A 27464-nucleotide genomic window follows, 5' to 3' on the forward strand; every position below is an offset into this window, starting at 1 on the left:
GAAACATTATTGGCGTATAAGTGCTGCCAGACACAACAGGATTTATGATATTCAAATGCTATCGGATGGCGAGCTGGAGTTCTGCGTCAACAAGGACAGCGGTACAACTATCGCAATTCAGCACTGACTTTGTTCTGCTCGTCTCCTGGTAAACACACCTCACCATGAGGCAAATGTGTCCCAAAATAATTATGCCATGACGTTGAAATCATATGCTTGCTAGCGAAGGGCGGGATCTGCCACCACCTGCTGAAGTACGGGGGTAAAACCTCGCATGCATTATACTCATGGTGAGGCCTCGCGAGAACATAAGATTCCTATTTTCCTATTGGTTTCCTATCAAACCCTCATTTTCCCTACATCCCATTGCAAATTTCCGGAATGTGCGTGATCCTGCAGAGCTTGAGCACTTTAATCCAAATATCACGTGAGTGTGCTTAATTATTTTAAACGCGTCGTTTCTGGCACAAAACAAGGCCCGTATAAACAATACTTCTAGCAAAGCTGCAACATACGGTCTTGTCTCAATCCATGTTGTTAGGATACTTTCCTATACTCAGATGAAAATGCTGACATGTGATGAATTGCAGTCGTAACTTTTTCATTTCTAGCTCATGCAAATCATGATGCTTGATGGGCACATGGTGTTCCAAACTTAGACAATTCGTGCCATTCAGAAAGTTTCGCTTTCATGTGCAAAACCAAGAAGTATTGTATGATCTTTCCTCTGCAGGTAAGTTGACATTTGGTTTCTGTTATAATTTACTATTACGCTGTTTTTTAAGATAAGTCCAAGTAAAAACCCACACAAAATTATGCTCACCATGAAATTGTTCCTAATGTTTGTTCTTCCGGCAGACATGCAGGCCGCAGAGCACACACGTACACTGCATACTCATTCGCGGAACAAAATAGCCCTCGTCTTTTTTCGATATTAACGACGTGGTTAAAAGGAATTTTTGAAAATGAGCAAGCGTTGCTTCCAATAGTTCATCAGAGTCGTCTGTTTATCGCGATAAACGTGCAATCGATGATAGTCTTCAGTTTCTTCAGACCATGCCGAATGCTGCGAACCACTGAAGTTGATGGAAGTTAAATATCGCACGCAGGTTTTTATTCCACTCCGAAGTCAGGTTGGAAAGGAAAGGCCCAATTTGGAATACTCACGCACGCCTCTCTTGCTGAGCGGAAGAAGCCATACGCAATGACATCCACCACATTCTGATATTGTTTTTGCTGCCGAACATTCTGCAAGGACCACCGAGCTTGTTTGTCCGGCGTGTTAGCCTGCCCCAACGGGCAAACAAAATGCGAACAGGCTCTCACCAGTCGTGGAGTACTCTTCTTTGGTCTTCTTGGACTAAATACGCAGGCTCCGAGTCAGCCAATCTGACGAGAGCTCCTGCGTTCCATTTACGTTGCTCCGTCCCTCCGGATGCTCCATGTGACTAAAGCTACCACTTTTTTGTATCCTTGGATCACCTTTTGAAATTGATTAGAATTAATTGGGAGGTTCCAGTCCCCCCGCCAGCTTTCATTACCATTGTGCCCCGCCCTTGTTAAGTGGGAGCTATTTCGACTGGCGTAATGGCCGACAGAGGCAATGTCCCTTCTCACTGGTGTGCTCCAGGTTCATGAAACAAAATCTATTGGGTAGTCCATTGCATGGACAATTTAATGTCTCCTATATCTCTTGTGGCCAACCGGTGATCCTTCAGGTCATGTTAGTATTAATACTTGATAACGTGATGATAACAAGCTACTTAACTGTGACAGCCTGAAGCTTGTTCTTAGCTCTGAAGTGATAGCCTGAGCGTTGGGATATTAACACGTTTGTGAATGCTGCGAGCTCGTTTTATTGGTGAAATAGCTATACTTTTGTTTGCGCTATCAAAGATATATCACTCCCTTTTAATTGCCTCTGAATATTCATTGCAGAGCTTGAGCAAGCTCCTGAAGGACCCGTCATCAAAGGGTTCGATCGTCTCCCGCCTAAAGCCTACAACAAGATGCTTCACAGCAGAGCAAAAATGCATCAGGTAATACTCGTTCTTGCAATCGATCTCTCGCCTTCTCTGTTTTGCTTTTTAAGCCCAAATGTGTGACGTCCCCTTTTGAAAGATAGCCAGAACATTGGCTTTTTATGTCACTATTTCACGGCTTAATATGATTTGAGGAATCCTTGGTTCGCAGCACGGGCTTACAGGTCATTCATTTCTAGATCAGTGCGCACCAAGGTAGATAGCGTGATAATCATATGTTTCCTGTTGATTAAAATGGACATCGCATGAGATCGCCAAACATAATTAAGCTTTCGACGTGTGGGACAAGTTTTCTCGTCATTTTGTTACTACCACATTCAGCCAGAATCCTTCAACTGGATTTCTGGAATCAGAGTTCACACCGAGCAGCCCTTGTTTTGTGAGTTCTGCCCTTGGCATCCGATCAAGAATAAAATTTGCGGTGTGAAATGTTCCGCACCGTCGGCCCTTCGTCCTGACCCCAGCTGACATTGAGTGCTCGCTGCCATCTGCCGCAAGCCTTCCCAGTCAGGGACACATAAACGTGGACGTGTAGCTACACGAACCCCCACCCGGCCATCGGATAGGCTGGGAGACACGCGCTCCACCCGATTGAGCCACGGGGCGGGCGAAAACGTACCTGTAAACGTGCTATTGGACGACTTATATTATACAACATTGAACAATTCAAATATTACTGTTCCTTGCAATGAAAAGTAAAACCGTTGATTTTCATTGCACCTGGCTGATTTCTGGCATTCTGCTTGTTTTGCCATGCCTACAGTTATTTTTTCGTCAAAGAATCTGAGCGGACATTGAAACGGCCAATTCATCTGGGAATATACGGTTGTTGGCTCTTCAGCGTGAATCAAGGGATAGGCAGTGAGTGGCCATTGATACCAGAAAACGTTGCCACTGTTAGATACATGGCGGGGTACAATGCATGCTTGTTTATGAAAAACTACTGCGGTGTGGGAGCAGCTGGAAATCCCCGTCGGCCTTTCGAGAATGAAGGGAAAGCAGCCAGACGCTGGTTCACAAAACGATTGTGTATTTGTCTTTGCCTACAGTCTTTTGGCATGTATTGCTTCATCGTAATGTCTCTTCCATGCCTCATCATTGTCCGGTGACACAAACCGATCACTTCCAATTCTATGACATGCGTAATGCTACTGTCCCACAGAATCTGGCATCCACAATGTTTAGAGAAGGTCATAAGTCATTTACCTGAGGTGAGCATCTGGAATCTTCTGCTTGATACAAGCAAAATAGGCCTTTCTGGTATTTTGTATCATGAGCTCTTGTGCCAAAAGTAACCAAAATTTGATGCGTCAGGAGTTAATGACAAACCGAGAATAAAATTGATCATCCCCACATTAAACAAATATTCAACGTTGCTAGCAGTACCATGTTCACAGGCGCCTCACGGAGGCTTGATACCACGTGGACTTAGGGGCATAGTCACCCGTGACCAGAAGCGGTGTTAGATACTCTGGGTATCCTCATTATATATTCCAAAAATCATGTGATGTCGACGTTAGCTCAGCACCTCCGGTTTCATTTATTTCTGTTATTTTCAGCATCAAAGCTGATAATCCTGCAATTTTTCAGTTTGTGAAAACAAATGCAGCTGAACAAATGCTGGAAATGGGGTGAGCATCAAAGTTAAGAATGCAACGCAAAATGATAAAGTAACATATTAGAAGTACCCTGAAGAAAAAAAGTTCACAGCATTTCTAACCCCAGACTAGATCAAACCTCAGGTTGATTTTTTTTTAGTTGTCCTTTAAAGGTTTGCGATAGTGTTTGTCGCGTGCGTATGTCTGAGTGGCTTTGAAATGCCTTCTGAATGTTTTAGACGTTGCAGGGGTAAAATAAGGAAACAAATAAATGCTCATGACCTTTTCCACGGTCATGCGAATGCATAACCATATTGGGTTTGGAAGCTCCTGAACTCATGTGGCTAGACATTTAGCAGTGCATATTGGTGACATATGAAGATTGATTTATCGATTGATATCAAGTGCTAGGTCATCCGGTATAAAGATCATGATAGGCCATAATTTCTGCCTTAAGTGAACACACATTACAACTCTACAATGCATTGAAATTGGTGATTGCCATCCTCATGTTACCACTGTCATGATGCTCGGTATAATGCCGACTACATTTACGTCGGGTGGCTTTCTTGATCTGACCTGGTGTAACTTGGACCTCGAATGAGCATCTAAAAGAGCACGGAAAATTATGCCGTTTGATAGTGAGCCATACGTTATGCCGCATAACATTATAGAACCTCAAAACCATCAGTTAAAGCTCGGCGTGTTCAGTGCCAAGTGCACACCTCAAACCGTCAAGGTTCGGGATATTCTCCACTCAGACATCGAGGTCATAGCTCAGTGGTCTGCCAAATAAGAAATCGTACAAACATTTTGAGGTCAATCTTGCTAGCCAACAGAGGGCTGAAAAGTTTTGGTTCCAGCCTACAACGCGACCAAGCGAGTTATCTTAACTGCAATCCCATCAAAGTGTGTTGTTGAAACAGTGCTGAGTCCTAAATTTTCGTACACCTTTACACCTTGTTAGATGTAAAGTTTTCTCCGGTTTTCCAAGCGCGCAGATGTAATTTTGAAGAAAAAAACATTGGTTCCCTATCTCAGGACAATTTTGGTTTGTCTGCCAGGGCACACACACACACACACACACACACACACACACACACACACACACACACACACACACACACACACACACACACACACACACACACACACACACACACACACACACACACACACACACACACACACACACACACACACACACCGTCCCCCGCCCGGCCCGCGCCACACCGTCCCCGACACACACACACACACACACACACACACACACACACATATATATATATATATATATATATATATATATATATATATATATAATATGCGATAAACGTACCTATACGCAACGCTGTGTAATATTAAAATGCACTCATCGACCAAGTGACCCACCCCGAAGGCAGTCTCACTATGGGTCCCGGAGGAGCCCTTTGACCATCGGCCCAAGAAATCGAAATAGGTCCGTTGCATGCATAATTGCATACGTGCTACAGTGGGCGCCCTGACAGCAAGTAAATGGTTAAGTCTGTCCAGTACCGGTGCTGCTCCACGTGCATATACATGTATATATATATGCAATACTCAACACTATAGAAGGCAAAGGCTTCATTTTTTCCTTACCGGTGCCATTACCGTACCGTTACTGGAGGGTCTTAACCATTTACTTCCAGTCAGGACGCCCACTGTAGCACGTATGCAGTTATGCATGCGACGGGCCTATCTCGATTTCTTGAGCGGGTGGTCAAAGGGTTTCTCTGGGACCCATAGTGAGACTGTGCCCTAGAGGTGTGTCACTTGGTCGGTGGGTCTTTTTAAAGGCAGACGATGCCCGTGAACCCTCTGCCGCCGGCACTGGCCGGCACAGCGCTAAGCCCGCGGCAGGGCGGTTACTCCCCAGATGCTACCATCTCCTGGGTTTGATCAAGGAAACGCTCACCTAAGTCAGACTCAGACCAAATAACTCCCACCTGTATCGACACGCGCTTTAGCCAACTACGTCGCCGAGGAAGTCGGCACAAACGCACCTTAAAATTTAAGGTGTGATAGTACTTACCACATGTAATCAAACGGCTGTACATTCACCTACAGGAATGATTCGCGAGCTATTTACCTTAGCACCTATTCCCAACATATCATAACTTTTTTGCACATTTTCAGGCGATGGGTAAGTTCCACGACGGCGCATCAAGCCTAGCTCGACTACACCAGACCTGTCCCGGCTGGGACGATGCCACGATAGCCGACGTGCGGGGCATCTTTCAGATGCTGGATGACAACGGTGATGGGGTGCTGGATGTCAATGAGTTGTAAGTGAAATTTACGATCTCTCTACGAAAGGCCTCCAATAAACGAAACAAATGCATAAAGTAGATAACTACTTGTACGATCGTCATTGTTTTGATCGTGATCTATGCATAACGTTGTTTGTGCAAGCATTAACAGCTAAAGCCATTAAAATTATATCTATGAGACTGGGTTTATAGGTCATGCGTCTGTGAAGTTTGCACGTGGAACCATTGTTTAACTTTCCGTGGAAATCAGACCACCAAAAAGCAAGTTGTGAAATAAGGGTCGGTGCAGGTAGCTTCAAGCATTGCAATGTTTCTACCTCTGTCACCTCTGTCAGATTTCAATCTGATTTTTACCTGTCCGGTAAATGCCCCAAAAAAGGAATAGCACCTGACCACCTCTGTAACACGTCCAGCACACTTTGCCTTTAGCACCCTTTAGTCCGGCTGCCTACGCACAACGTAACTGAAAGATATCCGTGTTGTGTGAACGGATGCCACAATACGACGCCGATTCCAGTCACCAGCGCATGCGGTTGCTTCATGCGCGATGCGCTACATCTGAGCTACCGTCCATTTGCTACATTGTGTCGACTTTTCAGTGCTGCCGGGCCGGAAGATGGACGCTCAGATACCACCGAGGCTTTGCTATATATGGACTTTGAAGGGTTCATGAAGGTTAGTAGGACGTCTGAACCGTTTGATGACTTTTGTAATCCAAAATGTTGTCAATTACTCAGGTATAGCGATGGAAAACCTTGAAAAGACAATATCATAATTTGTCAATTAGTCTTATAACAAGTGACGCAGCCTATGAATACTGGCTGTTGTGTTCAAGCGTGCGTTTTCTTCCTGTGTGACTGATCTTTGGGAACTGTCTAATCAAGACCCATTCACGGGCTCAGCTTTGCAATGCTGTGGTCGCCATATCTTTTGGTCGCCATATATTTTGAATAATAATGCGTGATTGTATTTATCCCAGTGCACATATGACATGGCACAAAATTGGACACACGGGGGAAAGGCTCCTGTTGAAGTCGACCTGGTGGAGACCTTCCTGATGTTTGCACAGCACGATGAAAAAGGCACGCAGTACTCGCTGAATGACCTCAAAAACCTCTTCTACGTCAATAACTTCTACGTTCGAAAAATACGGAGCCAAAGCATAGGGTTTCAAATCCAGCATGGCTTCATTTGATTAGCAATTTTGCTTCGAAATGAACTCATCGGATGGTAAGTGAGATTCGCGGACATGATCACAAACATTGAAAACTGTTTGGTGTTGTGCTATGCATTGGGACAATGTTTTAAACTTTCCCAGCATACCATAGGCTCTCACAGCTTACTCGTGAAGAATGCCTGTATAATAAGCATTTGATCGGAGCTTTGCTATGTGTGTGTGTTATTGCAATACAACTACGCATTGGCTTGTCCTAATCTCTATACGTCCAAGACCATAGCCGTGCAAGATTGCGCGTTCCGCTGAAAAAGACGATGTCAAGAATCGCGTCGCTCCAGCCATAGGCACCCCAAGGGCCGTCCCCACGATCGCAGATAATCCAACCGAGTGAGCATAACTGGAAAAGAACATCGCGAAAAGGTTAGCTTTGCTCGCAATGCAGCAACAAAATAGCCAGACAGTCCTGTGACATCAACTCAAACAAACCCGTGCTTTGATCATAAAACCGTAAAACGAAAGAAACAAAGGTAATCGGAACCATTCATATTCCATATCGCCCGAGCCATCGCCGTCTAATTACCCTCGCGCCGGGTGCCACGGTCGAGGCCGAGGTTGGGGAGCGGGGAGAGGGGGGGGGGGGCACCGCCGGAAGTGGCGGGAGCCGGCGCACCTGCCCGTCGCCGCCGCTCCCTCCAAGGCTCTGACCCGCTCCGATCGCGCCAATTACGTTGGTGGGGGCACGTTCCCACGGCCAGCGTCCGGTCTGCGCGCGGCGCCCGCCGGCCGTCAGTGGCGAAGGTTCGCCGGTCGCGTCCGCCCGCCGCCGCCCGTCCGCCGCCGCCGCCGCCCCGGCCGGCCGCTGCCCTCTGCCGTGCAGGTCACCGCCAGCAGCTGACCCGCCGTCGGTGCAGCCAGCCGTGCCCCGCCCGCCGGTCGCTTGGCGGCCGGTCCGCGGGTGGGGGGAGCAGCGCCGGCGACAAGCTTCGGCGGCTGTCGTGCCATCCGCAGACGGGTGCGGCGCCGGTCACGGGTCACAAGTCACGGGTCAGCTGACCGGTGACGCGGAGGTGGCGACTGGCCGAGCGCCGCGCGTGGCTAGCGTTGTCGCCGCTCAGTGCTGGGGACGGGCCGGCGGCGGGGGAGTGAGGGGTGTCGGCGACCGGGCAGTCTACAGACCGTCGCTAACCGTCAACGTCAATCGCATCTTCGCGAGGAGACGCAGGGAAGAGGCCCGGCGTCGGGACGGGAACAGACCGTCAAACTGTGTCGCTGCCGCTGCTCAGGTGCAGCTGCCAGCGAGCAGTTGGGCGTCTAAGTTCAGTCGTCAGTCATCGCAGTGCAGTTCGAGGCCTGGTGCAGGGTTCACAGCCACCCGTTGAAGCGCAGGGTGTCCTGAAAACAGGTGAGAGGCTGACGGGACGAGATATGTAATGTCGGAACGCATTCACGTGCGATTACGGCTTTCATCTTTTGGTCCTGTATTCTGGCTTTTTGAGCATAGAAGCTTGCACTGTTTGATATCAATAGGAGACGAAACAAAGTAACCTGGAAAAGGTTGCAGTCTTAATCAACCTGTTAGTGTGATACGACCAAGAATCACCAGCAGTGCGAGGGTACTTTTCCTGTTCAATCCCTGTAATAAGAGTAAATGCCCGCCCAAAACATCGTTCATTTCTCCTTGTGCAATATATCAACCAGATACCACATACCAAACGCGCTCCCTTAGGTTCAATTAGCATTTTGTACTTACTGGAAAAGTTAATTTGTCAATGCAAAGTAAGTCATTGGGTTATACGTTTATTAGTATTTAGCAGCTATCTATATATTTTCTATATCTCATTGTGTTATACAATAGATCGCCCTGGTAACTATCCAGGTGTTATCGTTGTCTATCGTTTTGGAGGCGTCAAGTAGTCGGCTTCCCTAGAATATTTGGTACGAACATTACCGGAACAGAAACGGAGGGTAACGGAATAACGAAAGAAGCGTTTCACGAACCTAGTGGTGATGGCATTTCCGTCGAAAGGTTTCGGTATCTTTAAATCGGATTTGCTTCAAGGTGACTGGCTCCTTAGCATTGATTGCTACATCTATCTTGCGTGAGGGTAACGCGTGCGTTGCAGTGCGGTTCTCTGCATCATGGTGGGTCGGAACGGGAGTGTTCCTGGTTTTCTGTCTTTGGCTAGCTGACAAATGCGTACCTGATTTTGTGACGCTAACAGGCACCAAATTTAATTGTGAGTGCACGGCGATGTGCCATCACGCGGCTCGTGCAGCGACAGTGTCTGAATCCCTGCTCGAAAGGCTCGTGCAGCGACAGCGTCTGAATCCCTGCTCGAAAGGCTTGTGCAGCGACAGCGTCTGAATCTCTGCTCGAAAGGCTCGTGCAGCGACAGCGTCTGAATCCCTGCCTGAAAGGCTCGTGCAGCGACAGCGTCCGAATCCTCGCTCAAAAGGCTCGCGATCAACCACCGCCCCACAAGCGCGCTGGACACGAGCAGGGGGAGAGCCTACCAGCATGCGTATCAATGGAATGCATGTCCAGAAAGAACGGAACCCTGGTGGTAAAGACCGACCTCCCGTTGGCAGGGCTTTGACATTTCTCACATAAATACTTCAATGACATTTATTTTGGTCTGCGTGTCAACGCACCAGGTGCCATCATGATATAATCCACATGCTTAATTTGAACACAGAGTCGAAGATGCCGTAGTCTTCCGAAACTTTAGGACTGTTATTTGATTGGTGCGTATACCTGATACCGCATGACCTTAAAACTCGTCATTGGTGCGTATACTTGATACCGCATGACCTTAAAACTCGTCATTGGTGCGTATACCTGATACCACATGACCTTAAAACTCGTCATTGGTGCGTATGAAAGCCAGTAGCCGCCATATAAGCAGCTGCACTTCGCACGCCGCTTGTAAACAAAGAGCTCACAGCAATACGCGGTCAGGAGGACCCTTGAAGAGAGTGTGTGACATGTGTGATGGTCATGCCGTGGACGTTCGGTGAGCTAATTCATGACTCGATGACTTATCAGAATGATTATAACTAGTCATGCTCCTACATGCATCGGAATTCACGTATATTATTCACCTTCGCTGAGCCAGCGTTTCCGCCACCATTCTCCCAGGAAGAGCCCCCAAAGCTGTAACCCGGGAACAGATTTTGATAGATCAAATGGCTGGGGGATATCACTCAGTCCTTGCAAAACTGTATCAGACATGTGTCATGGAAAACTAATGTGAATGATCTTTGAAAGGCCAAGTCGCGTCCTTGCCGACACGCCGGGGCCTGCCTCCGCAGTGCAGGGCTTCTGCTTTTACTTAAACAGTACAGGCGTTATGTCTCACAGCAACACTGAAAGCAGTTTTGAACACCCCATGGCTCGCTGCGCCCCACAGTTGCAATCACCTCTCGCTAAGCGTGACCAGTGACATGTTATATCAAGCCCTTCTAGTCAAGCTTAGCGCATATCTATATCGGTTCTGACCTCGGATAACTTCATCTGCCAGCTGATTTAACAGAGCCGCCTCGTCATGTGGTTGCGATAGAACTTGGGGTGATTGCTTGCACCCGAACACCTCGTGGCTAGCTAACAGCCTGGCTGGGTAAGAGCTCCTGTTGACGTGTACACGTAGAGCCCATTTTTGGACGGGGAGATGATGGAGGCCGGTAATAAGTGGGATGAGACACCTGTCCCTCTGCTGACCGCAGACGGCATACCCCAGAGCGGCCAGCTGCAGCCGCCAAGAATAACAACCATCGGGCGAGGCCTGCAGGGACGCAAAGGCAGGAGCGCTGGACATTGAGCGGAAAGGAAACAAGGGTGGTGCTTGGGCAACTCAGAAACATGTAGAACAAGTACGCATCTGGTTTCAGGATCAACCCCTGGACTGCTCACAGTTGGATGCTGGGGAATGATCCCACTGTGTTGTTACTCATGGAGTTATGATCGCACGCCTGACACCAGCGTTCAGATCTAACCAAACGCCCAAACAAGTATCATGAAGGGGTGAGACGTTTCACCAGATCGGATCCGGCCACCTGTAGCAGAATACGGGAAACAGTAGTTCTTTCCGTGGCCGCGGTGCCTGATGATTACCTTTGGCTCCGCGCCACGACACTCGCCTCGTTTCGTGAAGGCCGCGCCGTGGGTGACGTGATGGCCCGCTGAGCCAAATGAATACGTGAGTCATGAGGTCTTTAGAACAAAGGCTTACCTCCGTCGCCGCCGGGTACCATATTATCATAAAATATCATTCTGAAAGAAAATAAATGAAAAAGCGCAACCCAAATTTGTCTCGATCTTATCTCTCCTCTTTGTTGACATCAAATCAGATAGTCATACTTCCACGAATGCGAATTTTAATGATACGGCCAGTTAATCTTGGGGCGCCCTTGCATCACTGGAATCGACTGACATGTCATCCACTTTCCAGGTTTCTGTGCACGGTGACCATGAAGATGAAAAATATCAACACGGATCCGACTAACCAGATCGCTGAGTTGAAGGTATATAAATGAATTTATTGATAGACCGCCTGCGTACCTGAAGGTTGAAAGGTGCTCTACTACCTTACATGCGCCATATTAAGGCAATGCTTCATATGCAGGTTGGCACCAGTCCGAAGTACGAAAAACTTGGGCGCGTTTTAAGCAGAGCTGCTACAGCCGATGAGTGCGTGTCTTCCCCAGCCGTTGAGCAATGGGTATTCACATGCCTGTAAAAATATGCTGCCCTGACAAACATCCACGACAGGTGAGCCACTTGAATTCCAGCTGTGATCAGTAGTTACAAATATAGCTTGTTGAAGTGCCATCCAGCAATAAGCTCGACACACCGGCCGTGTTCGTCTGGTGGGTCGGGTTTTGGTATCCAGCGGCGTAATGCCCCTCGGTTGGGATCTGGTTCACAGATGGCGCTGTCGAGCACGGCCTCGGAGGTGGTCGGCACGAGAGCGGCATGCCAGGGACCGCCCCTGCCGCCGCGGCAGCGTCAGGCCTCCTCGCCGCCGGCGCGAGGCACAGGTAGGCAAGCCGCCGTCCTTCACTGGTCCAGGTGCTGATGACTCTACAGCTACACGAGACGGCTTTCGTCCCACCGGCGCAGCTGTGCGGACGGCATCGATTTTTTCGAGGCGGAGACTCGCGCCACATCCGTTGACGGACATTAAGGATGCTTCGGTCTTATAACCGTATATACAGCAGTATTCCACTAGATTTCATTACTCACCATTTCATCCGATTTATGGTACGCATACTTCTTGATTCTAGAATAATTCTAGATAATCGTAAGCTTAAACAATTTTAGATTCTAGACGCCAGAGGCCCTCCAACAATACAAAATGATATCAAATCCTCACAAGGCTTCACATTATCGAGCATGCCGCTCCGCCAGCCAGGAGCAGGGACCCCCGTTCCGGCCAGAGGGCCAGCCATGAGCAGGGACCTCCACTCCGACCAGAGATCTGCCTGGGCGCCTGCTCAGACCTCCGAGAGGGGCCGCTCTGTGTCGTAAGGCTTGGCAGCGGAGACCTCACGAGATAGCCGCAGTACTACCGTTCCACTCATCTCTTTTCTCGATCTCCCAGTCAAGCTTCCAATGCCCGTTGCTGGCCGATAGAGCCCCAGCGAAGCCGAGCCGAACAAAAAACATGAACGGCCACGAAGCGTAGCGGTCGGCCTGCAATACAGAGGTCCCAGACAGACAGCCGCAATGGGTCCATAGCACCTAAGCCGTGGCCACCGATCAGCGGCCAATTGCCTCAAAAGGCACGCATCAGTACTTTTGTAATGTGATCAGGGGCGCAGCCAGCGCCATGGCAACGGGGTGGGGGCAGAGCTTGATGAAGGGCCCCGGTGAAAGACCACCGGAACAGTCACAAGGAGGAGCAATTTTGTTAATATTTTGTACCGCCATGCAGGCAGCGCGTTCATGGAGAGGCCCCATGAATTGACTGACAAGGCGACCCATACCTTTTACGGGTAGCGGGCTACCTACGTATATAAACACTAGTGGCACATTACCTCTCCTGGTCAGGGGCTGGAGGGCTCTGCCACCCCAGCCCGGGGTACTTACCGTCGGTCCCTCTGGCGACACGGAGGTCGGTCTTCTGGTCAATTCGAAGGCCCTCGGAGGGATACATCATGCCTCGTGGCACTTCTTGACGCAGGAGGCCCTCTGACCGGAACAGTTGGTCCCTGATCAACGCTGCGTCCCTCGTTTACACAAAACATAGCTTACCGCCGCAGGAAATAATTGTAATAGTGACCCCAGGTCGGCTAACCCGCCTCCTGACAGCACTGGGACTGAGTGTCTCCGTTTGCTGTCACCCTCCCCGGACCGACGAAGGACACTTTCATGATCTCACCTTGGACTCTTTCAGTATCATTTAGCATATCTCCTTTCATTGTCAGAGGTCCCGACCAACGCAAAGGCCCTTCTGATATTCAGAATTGTCCCAATTGTCCTACTTCAGTAAACAGACATCTCGCCATGTCGGAGCCCCTTGCCGACACAGGATCCCTACATAGGCACTGAGGGTCTTTTGATCGACGCAGGAACCCCTCGTCGTCGCAGGGGCCCCTCGTCGTCGCAGAGGCCCCTCGTCGTCGCAGGGACCCGACCAATGCAAGGGATTTTCTGACCAGCATTAGCGAATCCCGGCCTTGTTCCTGACTGAGAGTGTGCCGCGAGGCGGACACGGCCCCGGCCGTCCTTTGTTAGTGGGCTCTGACCGACATAGGGGGAGGGGCTCGCACCCCTCCTCCCCAGACGTCTCTGCGCTCCGGACTGAAATTTGCAATGTCGTGATGAATATTTTTTTTCATCTTCTTGTTGCATTTGCTATCAGTCACACCTCATCTTTTCAACGAACTCTAACCACGGGTACCCGAATTTGCCAGTGAGCCGGCAGGTCTGAAGCCAAACGCAAAAGGAAACGAACCTACCGATCGGATCTACACATGTCCGCGGTTTTCGGGGGAGCACAACGCTTTGGCGTCCGTCCAAGAAGGCCGTGGCTGAGGCAGAACCATGCACAGGGATGCGTCCCCGCCCAACCGACACCTCACCCGGACTGTGCCCGCTTCGAGCTGGCATCAGTTACCCGACACGGTCGGTCACTGTCATTGTCGTTGTCACTGTCGCTCTCAGCTATGGCCGATTCGCTAAATACCGTCCCTCAAGTATTAGACGGCAGGCGCCTGTTCAAGCTGAACAAATTGTTCGGGGCTTTCAGCCATCTTGACAGCTTTTCTAATTACACTCCGATAAGTACCACTACCACTAGGTCTAATGCAGCTCATTTATTCTGTAGTCAGTCAAAATAACGCTGAAGTATCAGGTATTGGCTACCCAGAACAATATGCATCAGCAATACAAAATGAACAACCGCGGAATAGCGCGGCCCGATCCTGCTTGAAAGCCATTGTTGAATTTTTCCGTACCGAAATACATCAAACACTACTTCTGCACCCATTTGAAACGTTGAAATTTACAGGTGTGAGGGATTTTATTCAATGACTTCAAATCGTCAAATACATGCATTGCTTTTTACTCAGAAGCGAAATCTCACCGCGAATGTCCTGATCTTGCAGTAACCTCCAGAGCCACATGTGACTAGTCTACATCTCTAGCCGTGTTCTCATTCACCAGAGATGCTCCGAGCGTTTCTGGGCGGCGTGGAACAAAGGGACGCTAGTCGCTGATCCAGAGCTCAAATACCGGCCGCTGACGAAGGCTGCACGCGTCTACTGCCGTGTCCTCATCCTAAAGCAAAGGACCTTGGAATCTGGGCTGGCTTTTCGTGGAAGCGCGGGCGTTTATTGTTTAGCCTACGTGACAGCGTTCGAAAGCATGCGCTGACGTAACTGGCCTGATTAACATGCTAATGATATGCGCGGACGACGGAGGGTCGGGTGCGTTTGCATTTTACGGCTCCAGGGCTTAACATCCCCTTTCATCAATCTAAAAATACGTGAACCACATTGAGCCACCCCGCACCGCCACCTAATAGTTTTCAAATAGTTTGAGACGTCTGCATAGAAACATAGGAGCAAGAAGAAATCCTATTTCACAAATTGACACAATCAGTGCTTTATGAAAAATATATTCATATTTGCAATAATTCGCAAAAAATTAATGAAAGTGATGTTGACACCAACACTAACAAACTGAAGTTTATTAGTAAGCTAAATTAGGTCTATTAGCACCAACGAGCCGAACGCTCTGCTCTCATGCACCTGGTGAGCACGGCTCGGTGGTGCGTACAGCACAGCCTCTTGATCCGGACCTGTAACTGCGCACGGCAATGCCATAACAACTAGAACGACTCTAGGCCAGTCTGACCAACGCTTTGTTCTTTAAGATTCGCACTTTCTCGTTCTGATCGTCTAAGCGTCACTCCCTTTTCTTCCCTCCCACCCTCCCTCTTGTGCCCTCTCTCTTTCCACACTCCGTCGCAGATGTACGCCGACTGCGATCCCCAAACACCATTTTACCCCCATGTCCGTGCTGGGGTGCGTTCCCCAAACACCATTTCACCCACGTATCCGTGCTGGCGTGCGGTCCCCAAACGCCATTTTACCCCCGTATCCGTGCTGGCGTGCGATCCCGACAGCTCAGGGATTACGACGCCAGCGGCGCCGATATAAACGCCGGTCAGGCGCCGCAATACGAGGCCCCGGCCACGCAACAGGTCCTGGTATCGGACCGGACAATACGAGGCCCTGGCCACGCCGCAGGTCCTGGTATCGGACCGGACAATACGAGGCCCCGGCCACGCCGCAGCCCCCGGTATCGGACCGGACAATACGAGGCCCTGGCCACGCCGCAGCCCCGGTATCGGACCGGACAGTCGAGTCACGTCCAGTCGCCGACACTCCGACCATAATCCGACAGCTGACGTCCAATCACACACCCGACACCCGAATCCGACCTGTCGTTCTAGCCATTCATACGTGACCCACGAATGGACCGCGTGCCGAATCAATGAGCTGTGGATTTGCATGCAGCTACGAACTATAGCTTGTCGAACAAAATAGCTCGACGTATGTCAATAACCACGCAGCGTGGAAGCTATGAGCAGACCTATTCTAACTACCGCGCCGCCTCCCGCGATTTTGTTCAACGGGAGGTGCTTACAATCTGCGTTTCATTTGCTCTAAGAAAAAGCTATCGTTCTTGACTGATGCCATATGCACCGCTTTGAACGACAAATTAAGGATATCAGACAACTCCCACAGCACCTGTGACCTCGCCATAAGAAAAAGTCGGCCTATTGCTTTTTGGACGTGTCGATGTCGGGAGACGTTCTGACATCACATTTTCGGAAGTGTTCCGGAAACTTTTTTTCTCGATGGGATACACACTCTTCTGCGGTCTGATGATGGACCGGTGGGATGCAGACTGCCGTGTGATCCCGTGATGTCGCGAGGATGATCTCATGATTGGCGTGTGTTGGCCGGGTAATGGTGGAGTCCGGCTATGTCGGGCCGATCGTTAACACTTGAGAAGCCCGGAAGAACGGCGGTGGACGGCAGCCCACAACAGCAAGCCGCGCTCGGTCAGTCCCGGCAAGGCGAGCACGATCACACCCGGCAACACGGCCACGGCGCCAGCGTCTTCCGCGCCGCAGCGGTCATGCACTCTGCAACCGTTAGGTACGCGAGCACTGCACAGTGCACACGTCATGGTGAAGAACATACACCTGCCTCTCCTGCAGGCGTGCCTTCCATGCATACACTCTCGGGTTAAATAGCCAGCACACGTCCTCGGTACATGACCTCTGCGCCCCTCCGCATACCTCTGCGCTGCCGGAGGCGGTGTCGGCGCCAGGCCCGCCTGCAATTCCGCACGCTCCCTGTTCGGCGGAGCTTCCCGTGATCGCCGCCAGGCGGCGGTGGCGCGCTGCTGATCAAGGTCGCGCGGCGGCGGCGGCGGCACGCGTGCCCCGGCTGGCGAGAGCCGCCCCGACGCGGTGTGTGGCGTGTGGCCGCGTGCGACCGGCGGCAGTCCGGCCCGGCCTGGGGAGACCGCCGGCCGCGTGGTAATGTGGTGGGGTGGGGTGCGGCCTGGGGAAGAGGTGACGGTTCTCCTGTCAGGCTTCGGTGCTGCGTCAAGGGCGAACGAGTGAAATAGTGGCTCTGGGATACGGACGAGGTAAACCTGTTGAGTTTTACCCCGTCAAGAAAGAAGAAGTCTGATTCGGATCGGAGTAGGCTTTCCTCACACGAAAGGTTAGTGAAGCATTCGTATTTCTGTCATCGTTCTCCCTTTGCGCTTGCGGACGATGCGGTGAGTCAAAATGTTGCATCGTGTTATTTCGCCTGCACGTCCGGTCATCTGCTGTTCCTCAGGTTTGATACAAGCGACACACGTCGCTACATAGCCGCATTCCACGCGGTCCATAGCATTCCTCGCCGCCTGCCGGACTAATCAACGCGTGACATTGGCATCCGAGGCGGAGCGCCTCCTCGTCTGCTTGGAGTCCTCCGTTTCGGGAGAGCTGAGCGATACAAGGACTTGTCAAGAGATAAGAGCTTTTGTCCTCCGATGGTGACGGCTGCGTGATGTGTCAAGATATTGTCACCAAAAACGCAGCTGTCTTCGTCTTAGCCAGTGGCATGACATCTCTAAAATATTTTTGATCTGAAAAAAGAGCGTGCTGCATGGCCAAAGCGCCACCCGTGGAAGGCAGTCATATTAACTCACGCACAGTTCATTGAAAAGGCCTTAACCTGTCTCCATTTATTAGATACCAAACCAATTTCCCGCTTTATTTCTATATATTTGCAATGCATGCAACCAGCTATGGTATTCATTGCCGACCCCCAGACCCGTTACAACTGAGAGAGCAGACATTCGAACGATTATGTGGCATAAGCTCCTGGGCTCTTAGTCAGGAGACAGTTTGGAGGTCATGAGCCGATGAGATAATCGCTGCCTCACTGAGCTATGACGATCGCCAAGAACTTCACGCCAATGGGGAGGTATTCTGCCGCTCAGTGCCGACCAGCACAAACTATACATGTGAGCAGTTAGCGAAACGGGGGCCGAAAGCACGTGAGTCACTTCCGGCGCTACCCCCTGCTCGTCCGGCTGGGAGCAGACAGGCAGCAGTAACTGGTCCGGCAGGGGAATGGTGTCAGGCGCGGGCAGCGCTGCCGCACAGCCACCTGCCGTCACCGGCTGCCGGCGCCAGCGCGGGCCGCGTGCGCGCACACCGGAACAGCCCCGCGTCAGGGCCGGGCCTCCTCACCGGAACACCCCACCCTGCGGCCGCCGTCGAGGAACGCGACCGCTTCCGGAGCTGGGCAGCCGCTGAGCTGGCGCGGGGGCCGGCCGGCCGGCCGGCGAAAGCTGACGGGACGAACGGCTCTGCACAGGTCACGTGCGGCCTGCCACCGGCGGGCGGGTGGGCTGCAAGGGCCGCCGGTCACGTCTGGCCGGCAACGGGCACGGACCGACCCGGACCGCCGCGCGTGGGTCGGCTCTGGCGCCGGCAGTATTTCACTTTTACGGTACTCGTGACAGCTATGACCGTCGGCTGCTTCGCCTGTCACGTCAGCCGCAGTGCGGAGGTTCAGCACGCAGTCGGCCGCGCGTCCTGCACCCACCTCCTCCAGGCCTGAGCTTCGGCCTTCTCGTCCTGAACCTCGGCTTACTCGGGTCAGATTTGCAGCCAATCCATGCATTGTAAGCGTGTCCGCGGGAAGAACCAGATCCAGATCCTACAGTAGCAGGTCTGTGCACGAACATGCCGGATCTCGAACCTCAGAACTACCGTGGACACGGTCAGACCAGCTGTCGGAGATTGGAGAGCACCGGCCTGAAATCCAGTCGCCGACGGTGCGAGCCAGCCCAGCCCAGCCCAGCCCAGCCCAGACCAGACCAGACCAGACCAGCTGTCGTACCTCTGGAGAGCACCGATATGAAGTCCGGTCGCCGACAGTGCGAGCCATACCAGACTAGACTAGCTGTCGGAGATGGGAGAGCACCGGGATGAAGTCCGGTCGCCGACGGTGCGAGCCAGGCCTCCGAACGTGCCGGCCCTGAGCCGGTGCACCGGCGGCCGACGCGGCCGGCGCTATTGAGGAAGCGGCCATTAGATACGCTGCTCGGACCAGCGGTTCCGCCGCGACTCTGGCGGGTCCGCTCGACCGAGCACAGGGCCGCCCGCTCGTGCCCACGCGGCCGCCGCCCGCCGTCGGGCAGAGGCAGCAGCCGGGTGTGGTTACAGGGACCGGGCAGCTGGGGGCAGTCGGATGCCCTAGCGGAGACCGGACGCCCAAGCGCTGCGCCGTGGCACTCGGTTGGCATCATCGCGTGCACAACACAGAGGCAGCAGGCAGACGTCCTCGGATTTGTATAAGGCGTAAGACAGGTGGCTCATTGTTTGTGTCGGAGCTGTTTCGTCACCCGTGCAGTAAGCACGCTCCTGGAGGGAAAGCGCACATGCCTGCATTAATTGTGCTTGGCCCCTAGTGTAGACGCACACCTGCTGCGGCATACAACACCCGTCGCGTCGACACGTTCACCAGGGTCAGGGTCACCCGCGCCTCGTGCCCATCCGCCGCGACAAACAGCGACAAACACCGCCATCCCGCCGTGCGATCCGCTTCAATTTGCGCTCGGCCGGGGCCAGGACCGGGGCGTGAGGCGGCGGCGGCGCGAGACGGCGGCGGCTGGCGGCGCTGCCCGGCGTCCAGGGCCCGGGCAACCGCCGCCGCCGGCGCGGCCCGGAGAAAGTTTGACGGCGTCGTTGTTTTTCTGCGCCGCCGCCGGGCCGGAGAGAGGGGCGGATAATTTCTGCGCCGCCCGCCGGGTCCGGTCGAGGGTCGGCGCAGATGATGGACCGGCCACAAAGGGCGGGGCATGAGTCGTGGGTGACCGGTCTGTCTTTGTCCCCTGGAGTGCGCGGACGGCTCTGTGCGTGGGGCGTGTAGACCTGGCGACAGAAGGGACGGCCGCGGTGGGCGCGCCATGACGACTGCCGCAGGCGTTTTGGCGGCCACGATGTGATGGAAACGAAGTATGAGTCGTCTGCTCCTGCAGGCTGCAGATGCAGTTTAATTTAATATGTAGACCGCACTTAAAGCTTCGCTGCAATAGAATCGGGACCATCGCGTTTTTCCGAGAAGAAGCGATCACCCGCTGCTGTCCGGGGTGAATACAAAAATATGGCAGACGGGTATTCCAGTCCACGTCCATGGAACTTCGGAATTTTTACGCGAGTCACTGGAATTCTGGGACGGGGTCGAAAGACGTTCAACCAGTTTCGACTGACCTGAAAAGCCGCCGTGCAGGCTGAACGGATTAGAGCGACCGCGGGACAGTGTGGGGCCGGCGTGACGTGGGTGCTGTCAGCGGCGTGTCGAAGGACCGCCTGTCCAAACACATCAGCCTCATCTCGCAGGTAGTGGCTATTACGTCAGGCCCGCCGCCAGCTCTCGTTGTGTCGAAATGTGGCCGCTAATTAAGGCCAGGCAGCAAAAACTGGGAGCCGGCCGGCCGCGTGGCCGGCTCGTATAGCATCGGTCCCCAGCCACCCCACCGCGGGTCGGACCGCCTGCCGCCGGCCGGGCCCGTACCGTCCGAGGGGAGGAGGAGGGCAGGGGTGCACGGGAGAGGGCGGCTCGCTGGCAGTGGCCAGAGGCGGGCCGACATATCCACACACTCGTTTTGAGTTCGAACACACACACTCAAACAGACACACGAATATAAGTGCTCAATCAATCACAAAATCGAGCGCTCATGCACTCATGCAGTTACAAGCTGATGGTCTCACGCACTCGCAAAATGACGCCACCCCCACACGCCCCTTCCCCCCCCCCCCCCCCCAGCGGCACGCCACAGGCTGTCGACGTTAACGGATCACACTGAAGGGACGCGGGGCTGAGTTGGCCCGGACGGATCCCGTGCCGCCACGGCCGGCGCCGGGATCGCACGGAGGGACGTGGACGGCGGCGGCGCCGGCGGTCGCCCGGGAGAGGGCGCTCGCACCAGGTCCACTCGGCTTAGGCCCCGCCCGGGGCGGCGGCATACGCTCTATATCGGCCTCCATTTTTTTTTTTTAATCTGTGATGAGGTTTACCGGTCCATAGGGCTCAGTGAATCTGACAGAGGCGCAGGCACGGGGGCCTTCCAACGTGTGGGAGGGTGTGGGGATGCGTTACATGGAATGACAGGAAAGAGATCAGTGAAGGAAATGGTCTTCGAACAGGTCTGGCTGATAGAAGTGGTCATCTTAGAGCTTGGCTGTCTTGATCCCTCCCGTGGCTGCAGGACTGACCTTCCCGCCATCTCTTGAACAACACAGTGATAGTCTTACCCATCTCAGGGCCACTGACTTGTTTGGTGTCTCTCCCTCAGCAATTAAAGAACTGTTTTATCTCTACAGCGGCATGCTGACCATCTAGGAGCCTAGACGTGATCGTGGACTCCTTCAGCGCCACGTAAAACTCAGCGAACTGCAGATGACTAAAGGGAATAAGCGACTGTGTATTAAAACAATCTTGGAACTGATAACGATTAAAAGCACTGGCATTGTTCTTACGCTGGGACATGGCGAAGATACGACACGAACGAAGCGACCGGAAAGGACTGAAACGTCTCCTGACCTCCAAGATAGTCGAGGGTTAAAAAACAACGTGAAAAAAGCACCTTGAGGGGGTGAATTATATGTAATACCACCCGAGTCTAGAGAGAGAAAAGGAACAAGAGAGAGAGAGAGAAAGAAGGAGAAAGAGAAAGAAGGAGAAAGAGAAAGAGAAAGAGAAAGAGAAAGAGAAAGAGAGAGAGAGAGAGAGGAGAGAGAGAGAGAGAGAGAGAGAGAGAGAGAGAGAGAGATGAGAGAGAGAGAGAGAGAGAGAGGAGAGAGAGAGAGAGAGAGAGAGAGAGAGAGAGAGAGAGAGAGAGAGAAGAGAGAGAGAGAGAGAGAGAGAGAGATAGAGAGGAGAGAGATATAGAGAGATAGATAGAGATATATCGAGAGAGAGAGAGAGAGTCAGTACGGTCAAAGCATCACAAGACGGCAGATGTCTCAAGTTTTGAAACGGCCATGGTGCTTTCACACACACCCCATTGTCAAATGCTCCCTCATGTAATGACGGTCGTGCGCGATGATAAGCCAACACCAAAGGATTTAATTCCGTTTTTGACCAATCTCTCCCGACCCACCTTGGCGCGGCCCCGCCCCTGGTTTATTCGAGTAGCTGTCTCATAGCTAACCAGGCCTTTTCCGCCGGCTCGGCGGGAGGGGTTTAAATTCATCTAACCTTGTTACCGTCCGCAGAAGATACGCAGGGTGTCTCGTGTATATCATCTTCAGGGTAACCTGGATTCTACTGTATTTGTGTTGCATAACTAAGACGTTTGCGTGATGTTTAAACCAAAATACACAGCACTTTGATCGTTAGTTTTCGAGGTTCATCACGTTAAGATGAAGTGTATATACTAGCGTAGCAACAAATTAAATGCAACTGAAGGACGGCTTTAGGAACACCGACTTGTGGGAGCGACATGCGATGATGGTACGCGGTGCGCAGAACACTGCTTCTGTAAATCCATTGAACCACAAGGAGATAACACCAGAAACTGCAATATTGCAGCGGTAGCGAACACACGTGCATGCACGCAGCGTATTTTTTAATGCTAGGTCTTATTCCGACAAATGCTACATTAAAGTATAATGGTACAGACTAAGGAACAATGCTACCCTGTGCGTGGGGCCGTCTGCCAAGCAGCTCATTGGGACGAAGTCAGATAGCTTGTGGTGAAGCTTGTACTACGTCTTGGCTCAGTGACTTGAATAGAGACAAATATATGTCATCGTAAGTTTCTTTTATAAATACAAAAGGAATACTACCAATTTTCGCTTCTATGTTTGAGTTGCATTTTGTCATTTCACATCAAGATGTACACTGGCGCCATGACAGGTGAACGAAGCGTTGTGTTTCTTTCGTACATATGGCTCATGGAAAGAGCACATGCAGAGGTATTCTATGGAACTCATTTAGTTGTAAATTAAGTGAGCTTCTATTTGTGCCTGTCATATAACTTAAATGACCGTTAGTTTTGTTGCAAAAGACTGATTTTAACAAGTGGGGCTATGCTTATAGTTTCACCCCAAATAGACTTCCGGAGAATGTGCGACGATGATCCGACCCGAGGCTGCCGTGAGGCAAACCCGCGGCTGCCGCGAGACCGACCCGTGGCTGCCGTGAGACGAACCCGTAGCTGCCGTGAGACCTACTCGTGGCTGACAGGAGACCTAACCGTGCCTGCCATGGGACAAACCCGCGGGTACCGTAAGACCCATCCGTGGCTGCCGTGAGACCTAACCGTGGCTGCCGTGAGACGAACCCGCGGCTACCGTGCGACCGACCCGCGGCTGCCGTGCGACCGACCCGCGGCTGTCGTGAGGCCGACCCGCGGCTGTCGTGAGGCCGACCCGTGGCTGTCGTGAGGCCGACCCGTGGCTGCCGTGAGACCGACCCGTGGCTGCCGCGAGACCAACCTGTGGTTGCCGCAAGACCGACTTCTGCATGTCGTGAGACCGACCCGGGGGTGCCGTGAGACCGACCCGCGGCTGCCGTGAGACCGTTTCGTGACTTCCGTGAGACCGACCCGTGACTGACGACTGCAGCACGCTCACAGTGAGACGGCAGGTGCAGGGATACAGAGTGAAGAGTGCCGAGCAAAGACTGGGTAGGAATTAGTCTTGATGCTTTTATGTATGCAACGCCTGGGTGATGGTTTCGCTATCCCAGCAATGTTGCCAAGGGTCTCCTATTTTGCGTTGAACAATCGAAATGCGGCTGCCATATTCATCCAGGCCATGGTTACCGTCGGGACTACTTTGGTTTGTTATACCAGGCCATGGTTACCGTCGGGACTAATTTGGTTTATTATACCGGGCCATGGTTGCCGTCGGGACTACTTCGATTTGTTATACAAAGCAATGGTTACCGTCGGGACTACTTTGGTTTGTTATACCGCGTCATTGTTACCGTCAGGACTACCTTGTCTTGTTATACCGGGCCATGGTTACTGTCGGGACTACTTTGGTTTGTTATACCAGGCCATGGTTACCGTCGGGACCACTTTGGATTGCCATACCAGGCCATGGTTACCGTCGGGACTACTTTGGTTTGTTATACCGGGTCATGGTTACCGTCGGGACCACTTTGGTTTGTTATACCAGGCCATGGTTACCGTCGGGACTACTTTGTGTTTTATGCCAGAGCTCTCACCGCCCTGATTGACAACCGCAGATCGGAGAGGTCAGCTAGAGGGCTAAATGATAGAACACCGTTGCGGCCATTGTCGGCTGCCGCCGCTCCTGTGTGTTACCATCTCGGGGTGTCACCACTGCCGTGTCTTACGCTGTCCAGGGAGTAGGCGGCGCCCCTACGGGACCCCCGCCAGGGTGGCCTGTGGGCCGACTCGCGACCGACGGGCGCGGCGTGGCTGGCGGCGCGGCGCGGCGCGGCGCCGGCCGCAATCTACGACGGAGCGGCGATTGAGGAAAACAGGGCGGTGTTCGGGACTGGCATCTTTCGCCATCCTTACGTGTCACGCTATGGTTCAGGACTACAAGATAAATTTCCGGCTGGCCCACAATCCTCGTACGCCGAGACTAAGCGTGTTGCGTCATATGCCACGGCTACAGTCGCCTGTCAGGTTAGCTGCTCGCCTGAAAGAAAACGACAAAGCTTGGGCTTACCAGGCTTCAGGTAGCTTAAGTGCCTTTGAGCCAGATTACGGTGCCATTTCAAATGAAGATCAATCAACAGCGTACAATTTCCTTGCCCCACGTTTTTGCTAAAACGTATGCACCGGGCTGAGTATCACCCAAGGTACTGGACGGTGAAGGATAGACCACATTAAGTGCGCATTTAGGCTGCCCATAAAACTTAAGGGGAAAAATAATTGAAGTACCGAATTGTCTGAAGCATATTCGCCAATCGAGACTGTGCGCTGGTATGGATCGGTGTCATCGATGGACGCTTGCTGACGCTGCGTTGTCACACTGATGTACCTGTTAGATTCGAAGTCTTTTCAACAGGTCAATAACAATAAATGTAAGCATCCGCTATGCCCACTGCAGTGTGTTGTGAGATTTTGTCAGATGGCGCCGGCAAGCACTACCAGTTCCGAAATGCTCAGAAGGCCGTGCTTTCATCCCTGACGGCCAGCTTCAAACTTCAAGTGTTTGGTTCACCTGCTAGGTGGCGCTGCAGTCCGTAGCCTTAGAGCGCCAGCGCGCCCGAGAACGTCTGCGCTTTGTTTAACCACCGGAGACGCAAGATCGTGTGGCATGACAAAAAGTGGGTTTTCATTTGAATTAGTCGAAGATGGGATATGGATGGGAGGGCTTCTTCATTACGTTGAATGACACCGAATGTTTCCTGGATGTTTGATGATGGCAGATACCTGGACTGTTTTGTGCACTGAAAACGTGCGCGCATATCATTCGCTGCCTGAACTCTAAATACGTTTACACGCGATCTCGTATTTAACTAATTTAGTAGATGGTGCGGTCTTTTTGGGCGAAACAAATTGTTTAACTCAGACATAACATGATTCGGCTCCGATCGTAGTCCAGAAACAGCTGTGTACTCACTTACCCGTAGAAGCCCCGCAGAATTTGCTCTGCGACTGCGCATTTCTTGCTTCTTCTGACCAGTGCTGGTCAGCCGGAAGGTCGTCTGTAGAACACTAGAGGGAAAATTTGCTATCCTACATCAATGCATTATTCGACTATATTCTAATGTCTATCTTTCATGGGTATTCTCCCGTGGGGGTGAGGTGGTGAGCTTGCTTTCGCCCTCCTTGTGACAGGTGCTTAAGCGAATATCTTTCACGGCGACGAGATCGAAGGGTTTCGACTAAACGAGCTTCCTCAGTTCAAGATACGCGAAAACTCGCTGCCCGCTGTACCGCTAACAAAGTCGTTTAGTTTGTGATTCACTTCGTTTCCGAATCCAACACGTGTTTGTAGTTTGGGTTTAAACCAAAATTCCTAATGCGATCGATGTAGCAAACCACATAAGAACTGCACCAGAGATAAAGGAGACCCAGAGAGCCGCGTCCTTTGATTTCTTGGTTGCGAGAAAGATACTGCTGTTACCCATGTCCGCCTTACATGCAAGTAGGCCAGGGGTACAGCGTGGCATTTTGCGGAGGGCTCGAGCCCCACCCCGATGTGTATCGCTTAGCCCCAAACTTAAAAGCAATCCCTCGCAAACTGAGCCACCATACTCAATAAGCATTAGAGCAATGGAGGAAAAATAAGAAAAAAAGAAAAAAACCGCACTTTGATTTGCTTCGAATGAAAAAAGGACGGCGATCCAAAATAGCAAGAAACCAAAATGTGGGGTGCTCGAGGTTCAGTGACATTGATCAGAGTCCTTCCTCCTCCTCAACTGGTTTTGCGAAGCCATACCCCTGAACTAGGTCACAGGGTTGGTGCTGTTGCCTTCCACCTCACTGCTCTAGGGGAAAAGCTTATTTACGTACCTATATGGAATCCGGTTTCTTATCTCGAGCTTAACGAAGAGGCGGCTGCTAAGACCCTGCATTGACCTTGCACGCTGTAGACAGTGACAGCACAGGTGTGCTGCATGATCTTCTGTGGAAAAGGCCGCTGTAACGTGGTGCCTTTATGGGATAGCAATGATATAAGGTGAAAAGCACATTTCCGAGATTGTTTGAGTAACCACCACCTTGTCAACGTCACCTTTATCCGACATGGACGGTATTACCGCTCGGGAATGAAAAGAGATGCCACGAACAGAGATTTAAAGCAAACATAACACCAGCGGTGTAGTTTTGTTTTGCGTTGCGTTAATGCTTAAGTACTCTGCATTTGTATTTTCGACTCTGGCACACAACGCCAACCAAATGTATTCGTTAGACGAAGGCACTACACATCCATGCCTGCCACAAAATAGATATGGCCAGTCTATGGCAGATGGGGTTCATTTACACGTTACCTCCGTATGACCACGCGCATACAGTGCACTTCCGTTAGCTCAAACTACCGCTCAACCGACCGTTTCCATTAAAACGCTGTTACACGCCGCCCGTCCTGCCCCGGGCTACCGCTAGCACCCTGCAGATTTACCATAGGAGCGCCGCCAAGCAGTCGGTTTACGAGAGGAGGCTACCCGCACCGATTCCGACTCACTCCGCTCTGCGCTTCATGCATCCAGGATGAAGGGACGGCTGGGCGCTCCATATTCATGACACCCGTCGTGCTGCCGGCTTTGTTTTTGCGTCCAGGCTGCCCGTTTGGAAATGGCCGGATTTCTCCGAGAGCGAGCCGCCGGCCTGCGCTGC

General features: G+C 51.9%; 1 protein-coding gene across 2 annotated transcripts; it reads left to right on the forward strand.

Annotated features, from left to right (window-relative positions):
- The first annotated feature begins 492 nt into the window (after positions 1-492).
- Positions 493-7360, forward strand: LOC119112163 (uncharacterized). 2 transcript variants are annotated; one of them, XR_005095685.1, is made up of 5 exons: positions 493-733; positions 1939-2039; positions 5798-5946; positions 6531-6606; positions 6911-7360. XR_005095685.1 is itself a non-coding variant. In XM_037236225.1 (4 exons), the coding sequence occupies exons 1-4, from the start codon at positions 692-694 to the stop codon at positions 7124-7126; spliced, it is 483 nt and encodes a 160-aa protein (XP_037092120.1). In that variant the 5' UTR covers positions 493-691; the 3' UTR covers positions 7127-7360. The 2 variants fall into 2 exon arrangements, 1 of the variants encoding a protein (XP_037092120.1); XM_037236225.1 differs by lacking the exon at positions 1939-2039.
- The last annotated feature ends 20104 nt before the right edge of the window (positions 7361-27464 follow it).

This window comes from Pollicipes pollicipes, unplaced genomic scaffold, assembly GCF_011947565.3.
Source record: "Pollicipes pollicipes isolate AB1234 unplaced genomic scaffold, Ppol_2.1 Scaffold_2555;HRSCAF=2994_pilon_pilon_pilon, whole genome shotgun sequence".
Lineage (NCBI taxonomy): Eukaryota > Metazoa > Arthropoda > Thecostraca > Pollicipedomorpha > Pollicipedidae > Pollicipes > Pollicipes pollicipes.

Coding starts and splice junctions, on each gene's coding strand:
- LOC119112163 (XM_037236225.1), top strand. CDS start 692: ATGTGCAAAACCAAGAAGTATTGTATGATCTTTCCTCTGCAG. Junction 734..5,797: donor GTATGATCTTTCCTCTGCAG/GTAAGTTGACAT, acceptor GCACATTTTCAG/GCGATGGGTAAGTTCCACGA. Junction 6,607..6,910: donor ACTTTGAAGGGTTCATGAAG/GTTAGTAGGACG, acceptor TATTTATCCCAG/TGCACATATGACATGGCACA.